This window comes from Chionomys nivalis, chromosome 3 (assembly GCF_950005125.1).
Source record: "Chionomys nivalis chromosome 3, mChiNiv1.1, whole genome shotgun sequence".
Lineage (NCBI taxonomy): Eukaryota > Metazoa > Chordata > Mammalia > Rodentia > Cricetidae > Chionomys > Chionomys nivalis.
Window position 1 is genome coordinate 53,835,511 of NC_080088.1, and position 14,383 is coordinate 53,849,893.

Consider the following 14,383-nt stretch of genomic DNA (forward strand, 5'->3'; position numbering starts at 1 on the left):
GGCTTTGACTCTTTTGTTGCTGTTGTTTGTTTGTTTCTGTTTTTCTCTTTTATGTATCTGTTGTGTGGCCTGAAAAGTGAAATATGAAATCAGAAAGAAAAATTTTATTTTTTGAGTCAAACTACTACATTCTCCCACCACATTGTAATTTTCAAAATGAGGTAACATTTTCCATTTCACAATAATTTAGCCAGCAAATAAAAGTATTTGTAGAGAAAATAAGTAATAGTATTAAAAATTGATAGCACTATTGTGTCCTATGGCATTCATTTCATTTTTATTTTTATTGAGCTCTACATTTTTCTCTGCTCCCCTCCACACCTCTTCCTTTGCCTTCAACCCTCTCCCATGGTCCCCATATTCCCACTTTACTCAGGAGATCTTGTCTTTTTCTACTTCCCATGTAGATTAGATCTATGTAAGTCTCTCTTAAGGTCTTCATTGTTGTCTAGGTTCTCTGGGATTGTGATTTGTGTGCTGGTTTTCTTTGCTTTATGTTTAAAAGTCACTTATGAATGAGTACATGTGATAATTGTCTTTCTGTATCTGGGTTACCCAAAATGATGTTTTCTAGCTCCATCCATTTGCCTGCAAAATTCAAGATGTTGTTATTTTTTTCTGCTGTGTAGTACTTCATTGTGTAAATGTACCACATTTTCCTTATCCATTCTTCACTCCAAGGGCATTTAAATTGTTTCCAGTTTCTGGCTATGACAAACAATGCTGCTATGAACATAGTTGAGCACATGTCCTTGTGGTACGATTAAGCATCCTTTGGCTATATATTAAAAATGGTATTACTGAATCTTGATGAAGGTTGTTTCCTAATTTTCTAAGAAATCGTATGACATTCATTTTTATCTCACTGTTTCAATGATGTCTGTCTTTGAAAATCTCCACAGATGGTTCGCAAGCACCAGCTCGACCCCCGAAACCACGACCCCGCAGGACTGCACCAGAAATTCATCACAGAAAACCCCATGGGCCTGAGGCAGCATTGGAAAATGTTGATGCAAAAATTGCAAAACTCATGGGAGAGGGTTATGCCTTTGAAGAAGTGAAAAGAGCCTTAGAGATTGCCCAGAATAACGTAGAAGTGGCCAGGAGCATACTTCGAGAATTTGCCTTCCCTCCTCCAGTCTCTCCACGTCTAAATCTATAGCAGCCTGAACTACAAGCACCAAAGGGTAAAACAGTTGACAAAATATTCCAGGAGTATGGAACAGAAGGACTGAGAGGGGATGCAGGAGCCCCAGCGTCATTTTGCATGGCGTCTCCAGAAGGGAGGCCTAGAGTACCACTTCTCTGGAGACCACGGCTCCCCTAGGATGCCCACGCTGCAGCTTCTGTGTTTGTGCTAGCCATACTTTTAAATCAGGGTTGAACTGATAAAATAATTTAAAGACGTTTACTCCCCTTGAACTTTGAATCTGTGAAATGCTTTTCCTTGTTTACATGTTGGCAGAATTGCGTTTTGTCTCTATTTTGGATTCCTGTACTGTGTTCCTGACAGGCCCTTTGTATAATTGGTCATGTCTGCTGTAACCTTTTCATGCCCGTCCCTGCTGTCCCCATCAGCAGCAAAATCATTTGTTTGTGTTGCTCTCTATCCAGGCCCCACCTCAAGTCCCCAGGTCCAGTTTCATTGCTCCCATTTATACGACATGCTAGTCTGAAGGTTCTGATCTACAGCATCTCAAACGAATGCAGAAAGAAAAAGGAAAATGTGTGTGGTCTTGTCTTCACTACTGAGTCTTTTCTTTGGGAACCATCACTGTTGAGAGGTGGGGAAAAACCTGAATGTATAAAGCATTTATTTGTCAATAAACTGCCTTTTGTAAAGGGTTTTTATATAATATAAAAGAGCTTCCCTTGTTAGTGCAAGTGCTGTGACCTTTAGTTTTCCATATTCTCCCTCTTATAGCCCAGGAGTGCCATGATGCTGTAAAAGTGACTACTGCAGATGCAGGAAAAACAGGCTCGCATGAGACAGCACTGTGTTCCAGGACCATAATGAGATCCCCTGATGTTTATGCCTGTATCACTTTCGGTAAAGCTGGAAAAGGTGGTTGTCTCCTCAAAATCTGTTAATATGCCTTTAGATAAGGTCATGGACATCCTTTTGCCCAGTTCATTTTCTATTTTGGGATGTCACCCTGGCTCCTCACAGTGTGTGAGCCTCCTCCTGAGGTACTGATGACTGGTATGTGCCACTGCTACCGCAGCCCTGGTACTTGCAAAATCCCTAGGACCCTTCCTCCTGTCAAACGAGGATTCCTATTTACTCTGTGGGTTTTCTCATTGATTGTTCCATGTTGCCCCATCCAGTCAGATGAAAGACTTTAACATAATTTTGCCTTTTTAACAAAATGAGTGGGTCTTCTGAAACTATGGAATTAGTTTGAATCTAAAAATATCTATTGACCATCTACAGTGTGCTTTGCACTCTTGGGTTTGTTTAAAGAGCAAACTGGCTCTAACATATTGTTTGTATATATGTGTTTGATGATATGTGTCTCTAATCTGATGGATGAAGCTCCAGAAATTGATGCGAGAGCTTCAGAACTCCAGAAATTTCAGGGTTTTTTTTTTTTAAATCCCTAATAGTGGAAAAAGAAAATCAAAGCTATCTCCATACAAAATGCTTGACCACATTTGATACTTCCTAAAGATCGATTTAGTTGTAGGTTCATGGAGGTTTGTTCCACTCCTTGTTCCACACCAGTGGGACACACAGAAACGCCTCAGATAATGAGTCCTCCATCCTGACTAGGGAGAAGAGAGACTATTGGCTAGATCTGATGGAGTCGGTGATGTAAAAGACTCATGCACGAAGCCATATTTGCCTAGCAAGGGGGTCCGGCGCATTCCTTTGCAGTCTGACTTACATAGGGTGAGACAGGACTTGAGGATTCATAGTCTGTTCTAGATTTATTCAGATAGTCCTATACTGCTTCTGCCCCCAGAGGGGTATTTTTAATTTCCTTGGATTCTATTCCTATAAGGAGGTATGAGTACAATTTTTATATGCTATTTTTTACAATTGGCTATTTGTTGTTTTATCTGCCCATAATTTTTTTGCTTGTTTTATAAGTTCCGATGTCATATGGGAACAGTGCTATGTATTTTTGGCTTTATGTATCTTGCCAACCATCGACATAGCCTAAAACCCAAAGTTGCCCCCTTGTTGTCCTAACCTTGTTAGAACACCCTTAATAGATTAAAGGGTGATGTAAGACAGGAACGCTGGGAACTGCAACATATTTTCATGCACTTCTTTAGAGTAATACATGAAATTATCAGCAAGAATTTAAAAGCTAAAGATGTGACGATATCATTTGTTTGGACCTGAGGTTAGGAAGGAAAGAGTAAGTTTCTGAATTGTACCAAGATCCCTGCATCTTCCCTCTGGCAACTGCCAGTTTTGTCATTAAAGTAAAAGCAGTGAGTCTTATGTAAGACAATGGAGACAAAAACCATGGAATTCACAGACTTTGTTTAAAGACTAGTTCAAATTAATTTTCATTATGAAACAGAATACTAGCTAATACTTTGAGATGATCCAGACTTTATTCCCTCTGATCCAGAATGTTAGATTTTCCTCCCAGAGCTCAAGATTTGATAATAAAATTACCCTTAAGACGTATTTGCTATCATCTACACAATTAAAACAAATCGTGATTAATTTTAGCCCCTACCTACAAGTTGTTCTGGGTGTTGAGGACTTAGGATCCATCTCCTGTGAAGTTTCAATTCCAGTACTCGGGGAGGGGTTTTTTTTGTTGTTGTTTGTATGTATGTGAATCACCTTTCCCCTACCCCTAATCTGTTGGTATCTGATATATCACAGCCAAGTTTTCTAGAACCAAATCCAGTCATTGTAATGTTTAACTTGAACTTTCTTCCCCAATTATAGTTGTTAGCCCTTCCTGCTTTCCCCCTGCCCAGAGTGCAATAGAGCCCTAAGTACAACCTCCAAGGTCTGTTTGCTAACTCAGCATTTCTCACACAAAGGACACATGCAAAGATTTATTCATAATGTGAACTCTTTACTTGTTCAGTTCCAGAAGCATTTCCTCCATCCTGAACGTGACTTTGCCTCTTGGATTTTCAACTTGAAGCTTTAGTTTGCACTGAATTCCCTAATCTGGTTTTGAGATGTTTCAGATGGACTGATTTGGAAGTAAAATGCGGCATATTTTAAACATCAATGCAGGTCCTGCCTGTAAACCTAGAATACTAGAGCTTCAAGGAAGAGGTTCCAGAAAAAGACAGCAATAGAAAGGTTTCCTTCTCAATTCCCGTTTTTATTGTTTTGAAATGCATTTTTTTACACTTGTCTAATGTGGCAAAATAGTTATATGTTCAATTAATTTATATTTTATTCTTTCTTTTTTTCCATTCTGGATATGTAACCTCAAGTACTTTATCTGTTCTTTTAAGGTATTTTATAAAAATGAATGTTAACAAATGGAGTTTGTATGTTATTTTTTAAATGAGCACAAATCTTCCCATGAGAGCACGTCACTGATGTCATTTTTCTAAAGGATATGAAAACAGCATCACAGAGCTATTGAATATAATGGGCAAATATGTCCATCCTAGAAAATGACTTAGTTACCAGGTGCCATATCCACGTGACTTCACTGCTCTCTGACTTCAGTCATGCCAGAGAGATGAAAGTCAGAATTTAAAGTTACAGGTAATGAGCCCATTATCAGTGGAAGTCCTGATAGGGGAGGATACCACTAGATCATGAGTAGACATTTGCTGATTAATACTGATATCTCTTCTTTAAAATCCTTACGTTTGTAATCACCGGATAGTGGCTAGCATAAACCATGGAGGAAACAACATAGATTAAAAGTAGGAAGAGCACCCATTGAGACAGTAGATGTTTGGTAAGAGCACTAGATGCCAGTGCTAACACATTGTCAGTGACTGCTGCCATTTAGAGGTACCCAATACAGGGAACTCATTTTATGTCAAGAATCATATCAAAATGTCATAAAATTAATCAAGACCTCCTGCAAAATCCCATGCACCATGATACTCATATTCCCTGAATCCACCCACAGTGAGTCGAGAAAGACATCAGTAATTCCGTAAATATTGTATGTTATCACACTACAACTATTGTACAGCCCCCTTTTTTCATCTTTCAGTGGCTATCCCATGTCTGTACACCACTGTTCTCTCTTGAGATGGTCTCTGTTTCTATTTAGCTTGCCGTTGCCCACATATGCCCATGCCTGTGCCTGCCAGTCAGTTCTAATGTTTGCTTTTCCATTGTGCTAGCTGGGCTAATTCTTCAAAGTAAAATCCAAGTCATGCCTCTGCAAAGCCCGTCCTGCCTTCCTTGTTTATAGAGCATGGGCTTTTGTAGTTCACATATGCAGAAACACACCTGCTTCATAGCAAGTAGAAAGTTGAGGTCAGCAAAGGGTTTCCAGTAAGTGAACAATAGCTGTGAATTGGACTTGTAGCCATGGGTGGAAAGGCCTCTCTTCCCTTTTATCTTGCTTTCTTCACTCATGGACTACATCATTAACAAAACTACTTATTAATACGATGACACAAGCTGCCTTAATTTTCTTTCACTAAGCGAAGACCAAAATCATTTAACTGCCATTAAACAAAATCGCAAAAACACTAAGGTTTAAAGACATTAACATATTAGGATTCCTTCTGTGTTTGATCAGAGTGAAAAAAAACTAGAGGAGAGGCAGCAGTAAGTCCTTTGACAAGTAGAAGGGCAAGTCTTGATCCTATTCCCATGGAATCCGTGGATCCTTGCCAAGGCATTGAGCTTTGAACCATCTTGAAAAGGCCCCCTGCCAGGCTCACTGATACAAGCAGCCTTAGGGTGTATGCCAATGAATGAGACTCAAGGGAATCAAGCTACTGGATATGTGACACAATAGACAATAAACGAGCAAGCAGTTTCCTGGCAAACGTGAGTTTAGTGTCCACGTTTGGAGACTACATTGAAAATTTTAAAAATCAAGGAAGCACTAGAGTAGCACACTGAGCCGGGGGAGGGGGTCTCATAAACAGAAGTGAATTAAACAAAGAGATAAGAATGAGATCCCAGTGCAGACTGACTTAGTCACTCTGGATCAGTTTGGAGAGTCAAACACCAGGAAGTTCATTGTTAGCATATTTAAAACAGAGTACAATTTGAGAAAAGTTTTCCAGGCAACAATAAGTCCATTTATTCCAAATCCAGGTGCACAATAAAGCTTAAGGTATGACTACATAGAGACTCCGACAAACTGCATGTGATCAAGAGGGTGGGTTCTCTAGCAAAAAGGCCTAGAATCAAGTGTGGTCTCTGGCCAATAGCATAGAGGTCAGTGGGACATAAAGTACTTGTAACAACAGCTCCCCTAAGGATGGGCAATCGTCTAGGGAGGGAAGTGTCTAGGATAATAATTCTGGGGAATTGGAGTGAGATCTGTTCTTTCAGAGAGCAAAAAACTTCACCAGGACATTAACAAGTTCCACTTATGACTCTCCTGATGGGATGCAGGCATTTGATTTTATCTCCTCCATTGAGGAGACACCCCTGCGTGTTTAACATTCCTGGTTCTCTTGGTGCTTCTCTGTGAGTACAAGGACTTCTGTGGCCCCATCAGCAGTTATGAAAACTCTTCTTTCCTTTCCCAAACCTGAGGAAGTAGATGTTGGAGGAGGGTCATTTGTTGGTTGCAAGCTGGCCTGGCTATCTTAGATCTGAAATAACCACACAGAAACTGTATTAATTAAATCTTTGCTTGGCCTATTAGCTCTAGCTTCTTATTGGCTAACATACTAATTTAAACCATTTCTTTTTTATTATTATTGATTTTTATTGATCTCTACATTTTTCTCTGCTCCTCTCCCCTTCTCTCCCCTCCCCTTCAATTCTCTTCCTTGTTCCAAATTTACTCAGGAGATCTTGTCTTGTTCTACTTCCCAAGTAGATTAGATCTATGTCTCTCTTAGAGTCCTCATTGTTGTCTAGTTTCTCTGGGATTGTGATTTGTATGCTGGTTTTCTTTGTTTTATGTTTAAAAACCACTTATAAATGAGTACATGTGATCTGAATTTGGGTTACCTCACTCAAAATGATGTTTTCTAGCTCCATCCATTTGCCTGTAAAATTCAAGACGTCATTATTTTTTTCTGCTGTGAGGTACTCCACTGAGTAAATGCACCACATTTTCCTTATACACTCTTCAGTTCAGGGACATTCAGGTTGGTGTCTGTCTCCTGCCAGGCTACATGGTATCTCTCTACTCTGCCTTTTTCCTCCCAGCATTTTCTTTAGTTTTCTCTACCTAGCTATGATCCCCTATAGCTCTGCCACAGGCCCAAAGATGGAGATAGAGGAAGGGTGGCTATGGGAGCAGGAAAGAAGTTATCCTAACCAAGGAAGCCACTTTAGGGTTGGCTAGAGTCTTGGCTCTAGAGGGGTTCCCAGGTGTCCAAGGGGATTTCCCCAACTAGTTCCGTGGGCAGCAGAGGAGAGGGTGCCTGAACTGGCCTTATTCTATAGCCACACTGATGAATATCTTGCATATCACCATAGAACCTTCATCCGGCGATGGATGGTCTTTTTCAACTCTCTATACTCTTTTTCTTCTCTTTCCCAAGCCTATGTACATTTATCCAACAATGTAACCCATTTAGAGGTCTTTTATGTCTGAATCTGTTTTTATTGTGTATCTGATCAAAACAGCTTCTTAAGATGCTAAGAGCTTCTTAAAAACTTAAGCTGCATCATTGCTAGGAGTAATACAGAATTTTCTGCTTGCCCTGCCCAGTCCAGCATGATGGAGCCATTAGCTGCCTCTGAAAGTCATGTACTTGGCCCCACTTCCAGGCACACAGCCTGTCCAAGTTGCCATCAAACAAGCTGTAGTATGTTGCTCACAAACCCCATCCAAATATTAGGTCTCCTGGAAGAGCCAGAGGTCACACTGGCAGCATAGCACAGAAAACCAGTATTTCAAAATGGCGTGGCTATTTTCTTTTGCTGCCACGGAATCAGGAAAACCTCTCTTAAAGGAGCTGTGGCATGCTGCCAGCTGGAAAATAAATGCAGCTAAACTTTGTTTTTTCGTGTGTGTGTCTAGAATTTCTTTTTAAGCTTTCTCAGGTTTTACATGGATTTAGTCCACCATTTTGGCACACCAATTTGTAGAAGGAGAGAGTTATTTGTTGATTCCTGGCCACCTGGCTAGTTTAGACCTGAAATAATCACACAGATATTGCATTAATTAAATCACTGCTTGGTCCATTAGCTCTAGCATTTTATTGGCTAACTCTTATATTAATTTAACCCATTTCTATTAATTTGTATATCACCATGTGGCTGTGGCTTACTGTCTAAAGTTCTGGCATCTGTCTCTAGTGGGGCTACATGATGTCTCTCTGACTCTGCCTTCTTCCTCCCAGCGGTCTATTTATTTTTCTCTGCCTAGCTCTGTTCTCCTATAGCTCTGCTGTAGGCCCAAAGCAGTTCCTTTATTCATTAACCAATAAAAGCAACACATAGACAGAAGGGCCTCAACACCAAATGGAAGCATAAGAATGATGTGGGGTGAAAGAAAGGGGTAGATTCTTCACTCAATTATGTTCTGAGGTGGAAAAGTGGCCAAAATTAGGGACGAGTAGGCAGGCTAGATTGAGTTAGAATGTAGGTGACCAAACAAGGAACGATAGCATCAAAAGCAGTGACTAGAGAACAGACATCCCTCACCATGTTGGTGCTCCATCAAGTCAAAAGTGTTTAGTAAATAATAAGCATAATATTATTTCACATGAGCATAGCCTGTGTCTTATAGGAGTTACCTAAAAGAGAACCTCCCAGGAAAGAAGTTCTGACCTGGACTGCTCCATTTGATTTCTCTGGAATATTTTTCTCCGACAAGATCAGTTGTCTCCAGCCCTTGTGAGCACATTCTAGTTGATTCCTACCAGTCCCCTGAGGGAATCCCTTTCTTTTCGGCCATCAGGACAGGGCCACCTCATTTCATTTCTCCCTTAGCTGTGGTGATTTCTTCTCCCTGAGTGAACTCTCTCTGCTTTTTTTGGTTAGCTTGTTTACAAAATTAATATAGGGAACATGGAATAAAACAGCTGACATCAACTTACCTAGGATATCAATGACCACCCTGCAATTACTCTCAAATGAAGCCTGTTCCCCTAAAGAGTCATTCCAATGTAAGATGCAAGGTATTTTTTAAAGAAAATCAAACTTAACCACATGTGTCTAGCCCAAGGCTATTCAGGCATGAATCAAAAAATAACAGTACCAATGCATTTATTTGTATAAATGTTTAATCAGGTGCAATGTGCAATGTCTATTTATCTGGAATTTTCTACAAAATGAAGGAGAAAAAATGGTCAGCTACAAGACTAATGTATCTCTATTGGGCATTTTAATCTACACTACCATAATTAAACATTTATATAGCAGTTTGAGCTTGGGAAACTTTATATTTTTTTCAAACTTCTTAAAGCTGTGACTCAGACACACTATTTGCCATTCCTTCTCTTTGCACATAGAGAAAATAGGTAAACCAGAGAACATTCAATGAAATGCTAAAAACCAGAAAAGAGTAGATCATGATCTACTATTAAATTCATTCCACACATTAAACATAAGAGTGAAACCCAGAGAAATGAGGTAAATTCTTTCACTCCCTTTATAGGCAAGAAAGGAACTGAGAAGGAATGACCTGTGAGTGACCTTTACCTATATTACAGCAGATATGACTGCAAAAGATAAATATATTTATTTATTGAAGAATGTTTTTCTTCAAGAGTATTTTGTTAATTGTTCAGCAAATGGTAATAGAGGTTCAGCCAGGTGAAGAGGTACAGGTAGCAACTGGGGCAAAGAGCTCAGGTGCTGGAAAGTGTGTGGTTCATGCAACCTGGCTTGTAACCATGGGTCTTAAATCCAGCCATTTTGAGCATGTATAAACACCTACTTTAACATTCTTATTTATCGCGTTCATTACAAAGTAGAAAAAGAAAAACTCATGCTTCAGCCTATAATTTCTCAGCAAGAGAAAACCCGTCTTAATTGCTTCATTCAGTGAAAAGCTAATGCATAAAGGAGAACAAATATGTATTTTCGCAGGTTAAATCAGAAAACATCTGTTTCATTTGTGAAGCTTCAATATGTAGGCACAGAAGCACTTTTGGCAGCTGTGCTATCAATTGGTAAGAGGCTATAAACTTGTCACGGTAAGGACACTGCAAATTCAGCTTGAATACAGTTTGCTTTTCACATTAATGATGCATTAGGACACTTGTGCCTCTCATCATCACTTCAGAGCTTTGAAAAGACCAATGTTCTTGTTCCCATCTCAAAAGGCCACTACCACTTCAGCTCATGACTCATTAATCCTTTGTGGTATTAACCCTTAGATTAAATTCAATCGCAGTTGAAGATGGCATCAAGAACACTTCTGTCCCTCTTAAAGATCACACACATTCCCTCCACCTGGAAAATTCAAAAGTAACCAGATCCTCCACTGTTGATTAAAACCTGCCCAGATACCAATAAGAAAATTCAAGCTTCATTTACTTAAAACTGTCAAGATACTTGTGAAAATAGACACCAGGAAAATATATTGAATTGCACAATAGATTCAGCAGTGTTGAGTGTTCTTGTTAATGTTGTGTTCATCAGCTAAGTTAAAGTCTAATTGCTCAGATTTGATGTGCTGGATATAATAATTGCTTTACTTGGGAAATTAACGTATATCACACGCTCTTGATCTTTTGAAGATCCTCGGGTAAATTTAAATGATAATATGTCACCTCACCCATGTTCTTCGCATTTTAAAAAGAATAATATTCTTAAGATGAAGAGGCAAGAAGAACAAATAGAGGCATCTGGCCATCACCTGTGATCATAAGCACATATTGGTCACCCTACCTACAAGGTGATTCCCTAGTGCTGACAAGCTTTGCCATGTATTCAGACTAAACAAAAAAATAAATAAATAAATAACTGACTAGACTAAAAAATAACTTCTCAGTTCCATTCAGGATCTGATGAGTCATTTCCAGAAATCATTTCATCATAGGGATATAGCAATAGATCACGTGACCCTATTAGAAGCCTTGGGCTGCAAAGGACCTCACTGGGTGAATGACAACACCTTCAAAGAGCTGTGACTTAGTAACCTGCCTAACAGGAATTAGGTAAGGTCTCATTCCCATCATATAGTCAAGGAACTGCTGTTGATACATCTTAGTTATTTCTCAGACTTATGAGGTTAATAAACAAACACATCAGGAAACAGGGGGTTAAAAACTAGACCCATCTTCAAGTAGATGAGAGACTGTGAAGTCAATGTTGTTTTCAAAGCCTACCATTATTACTATAAATAACAAAAACCAGAGTCATAAAACCGAAAGTTCATGAAAATTAAACTCACTAAAATAATCATCTTCACTGTTCTGAAACAAAATTATGATGAGTAAGAGTGGAGCAGAGATATAAAACAGACTCAAATGTCTTACAATATGTTTTGCCTGGCTGTAAAATACACACACACTAGTGAGAACCTAATGTAAAGATGAGGTATACATTTCAAAAAGGCCTGCCTATCCACCTATTGATGCTGTAAAAACTGTGCATGTTATTGTTGTTCTTGTTGTGGTTTTGCTTAAGTTATCATGAAGTATCTGTCCTCAATGGTGTAGTTGTCTGACTCTTCTAATAGAAAGTATAGCAACCTATAAAGTTGAAAAAGAACCACTGTTGCAATGTCATGAATAAAAGTTTTAGCTATTGCAATCTAGCTGAGCCCTATAGCTCAAAGAACATGATTACCAATGGCTGAAGTTCTCATCTATATCTACACACTCCTAAGGCGCAAGAGAAGAAATTCTTCCAAGCATATAACATTTGGACTGAAGTTCTTTGTGTAAGACACATTGACATCAATAAACTTGTTCCTGGAGAGCAAGGAACATCATCTGTGTTCTTTAGGCTGAGGACTATGTGTACGAACACAACAATGCTGATATTGTGTGCTCTCACATATACACTAACTAAACAATTAAATAAACAAATAATAATATACAAAGTAAAAGACTACTAAACACTAAGTTAGTTTTTTGGGGGAGGATGAAAACACTAGCCGGTTGCTATAACTGGGGCTGGATATAGCCCAGCCTAGAATGAGCTAAAACTGTATGACATAAACAGGTGGAAAGGGAGAGAAAATAGCCAACACTCGGAAATGAAACCAATGTAGGATGCGAATCTGAACAATTGCACCTAAAAAGTGGAAAACCTAAATGAGAAGGCAGATCCTTGAACTTACACATCCTGCCAATAGTGAATTTGAAATATATATATATATATATATATATATATATATATATATATCATACCTAACCCATGTATACCAAAGAAAATTATCAATATATTTGAGTTAATATACAAAATGTAAAAAATTATTTTTCATCTGAGAAGGTATTGACATCCAAGACACTTAAAGAACTGAAGATGAACATGGAAAAATAGATAGTGCAATAATTCATGAGCTAAATAAAATCTTAAACAATCACTCCTTAAAAATACACAAAATGGCTGAAGCATATGAAAAGTGCTAAACTCAAGCCGGGCGGTGGTGGTGCACGCCTTTAATCCCAGCACTCGGGAGGCAGAGGCAGGCGGATCTCTGTGAGTTCGAGACCAGCCTGGTCTACAAGAGCTAGTTCCAGGACAGGCTCCAAAACCACAGAGAAACCCTGTCTCGAAAAACCAAAAAAAAAAAAAAAAAAAAAAGAAAAGAAAAGTGCTAAACTCACCAATCAGAGCAATCTAAATCATAACCATAACAAAATATCATCTCACCAGATTTGCATTGGCTATCGGTAGAAATAGTGCAGTCAGTATATGGAACAGCAGAGATGCCTAAAATAAACTAAAAATAGAGCTATTCTATAACTCACCAATCGACTGTTGTACATAGCAACATTAGGAAGTGAATTATCATACTCAAACTATACTGATTTTCTAGTGTTTATTAGATATAAGAATACACTCTATGTTGTTATTGAGATGCAATGTTTGCACATACTTCTCAGTACTTTATGCTTCCAGTACTATGCACAATAGTGAAAATATGAAACCAACAAAGATGACGGTCAGTGGACGATATATGTATGCAATTGTTATTTGATCACAGATTAAATCCTGTCCTTTGTAATAACATATTTCGACCTAGATCTCATCATTTCAAGTGAAATAAGCTGGTCGCAGAAAGATGAACACCATACCTTATCACCCTCCTGTGGAAATTAGTAAGACAATGCTGTAAAAACGACGTGTCATAGTGGTTAGTAGAGATGGCAAGAGAGGTGGGGAAGGAGATGGAGACCAATTCATGAGGCAACAGTGACACAGAGTAGAAGAATCATGTCCTATTCCCCTATCGCACAAGAATTAACCTATAGGTTAAAATTATCTATGATATTTATGCAAGTAACTAAAATATGAGATTGCCAACACAAAAAAATGATTAATGTTTGAAAACAGAAATGCTTATTACTCTGATTTGAGTGTTAAGCATTGCAAATAAGTATTGAATTAGCATAATGCTTCTAATAAGCATGTACGAACACTTTATCTCAATAATTACACAGGATATATTCTTCTATCCTTTAAATATTTTACAAGGACCAGAAACTATAACTATATCATTGATTCATCTCTCTTCTCTTTTCCCCCAACTTCCTTTATTACACTGTTTCTATCCACAGAGAATTCTACCTTAGGAAGATTCTTAAAGAAATTTAATTATATAAACTGCAAATTTCCCATCAAATGTTTATTTTGTAAGAAATTTTTCTGAAAAACAAAACATTCCACTATTAGCTTTCTTGTCACATAAAGCCACAGTATACACATTCACTCAATGTGACCTGGTTCAAGGTTTTTTTTTCTGGCTTATAGGCAAGTGATGTAATCTCCAAGTCATATTCTACATCTACATCAGAAGTTTTGACTCACATGACCTACAATTTTTCAAATCCAGATACAAGTGGAGAAAATACCACACATAAAAATATTGCACAATTGTGAGTGTGAAGTTCACAAACTTAACATTTATTTAACTTTAAAAAACTTGAAGGTAGCCTAATCACAGGTGATCAGACACTTAAATCTGGCTTGTGATAGTCCTTCCAGTAATGACTAAGAAGGGCATGCAAGTATTTTTAGACAATCATATAATTTTGATTAAAAACTTCAGCAATGCAGAAATTTGGAAGTTAACAAAATTTCCAGGAGAATTTCTTGGAGACTCCTCAACCAACCTTCGGCTTACCACACTGCTGACTTTCATGTATTATTAGGGAGATT

At 38.3% G+C, this 14,383-nt stretch overlaps 1 protein-coding gene across 3 annotated transcripts in view; it reads left to right on the forward strand.

Annotated features, from left to right (window-relative positions):
- Cblb (Cbl proto-oncogene B) overlaps positions 1–4,463 on the forward strand; it is a 182,728-nt gene extending 178,265 nt beyond the window's left edge. For all 3 annotated transcript variants that reach the window (XM_057764509.1, XM_057764508.1, XM_057764510.1), the window contains one exon: positions 903–4,463. In XM_057764509.1, coding sequence (XP_057620492.1) covers positions 903–1,162 — 260 coding nt within the window. In that variant the 3' untranslated portion in view covers positions 1,163–4,463. The remainder of the gene's footprint in view (positions 1–902) is intronic.
- The last annotated feature ends 9,920 nt before the right edge of the window (positions 4,464–14,383 follow it).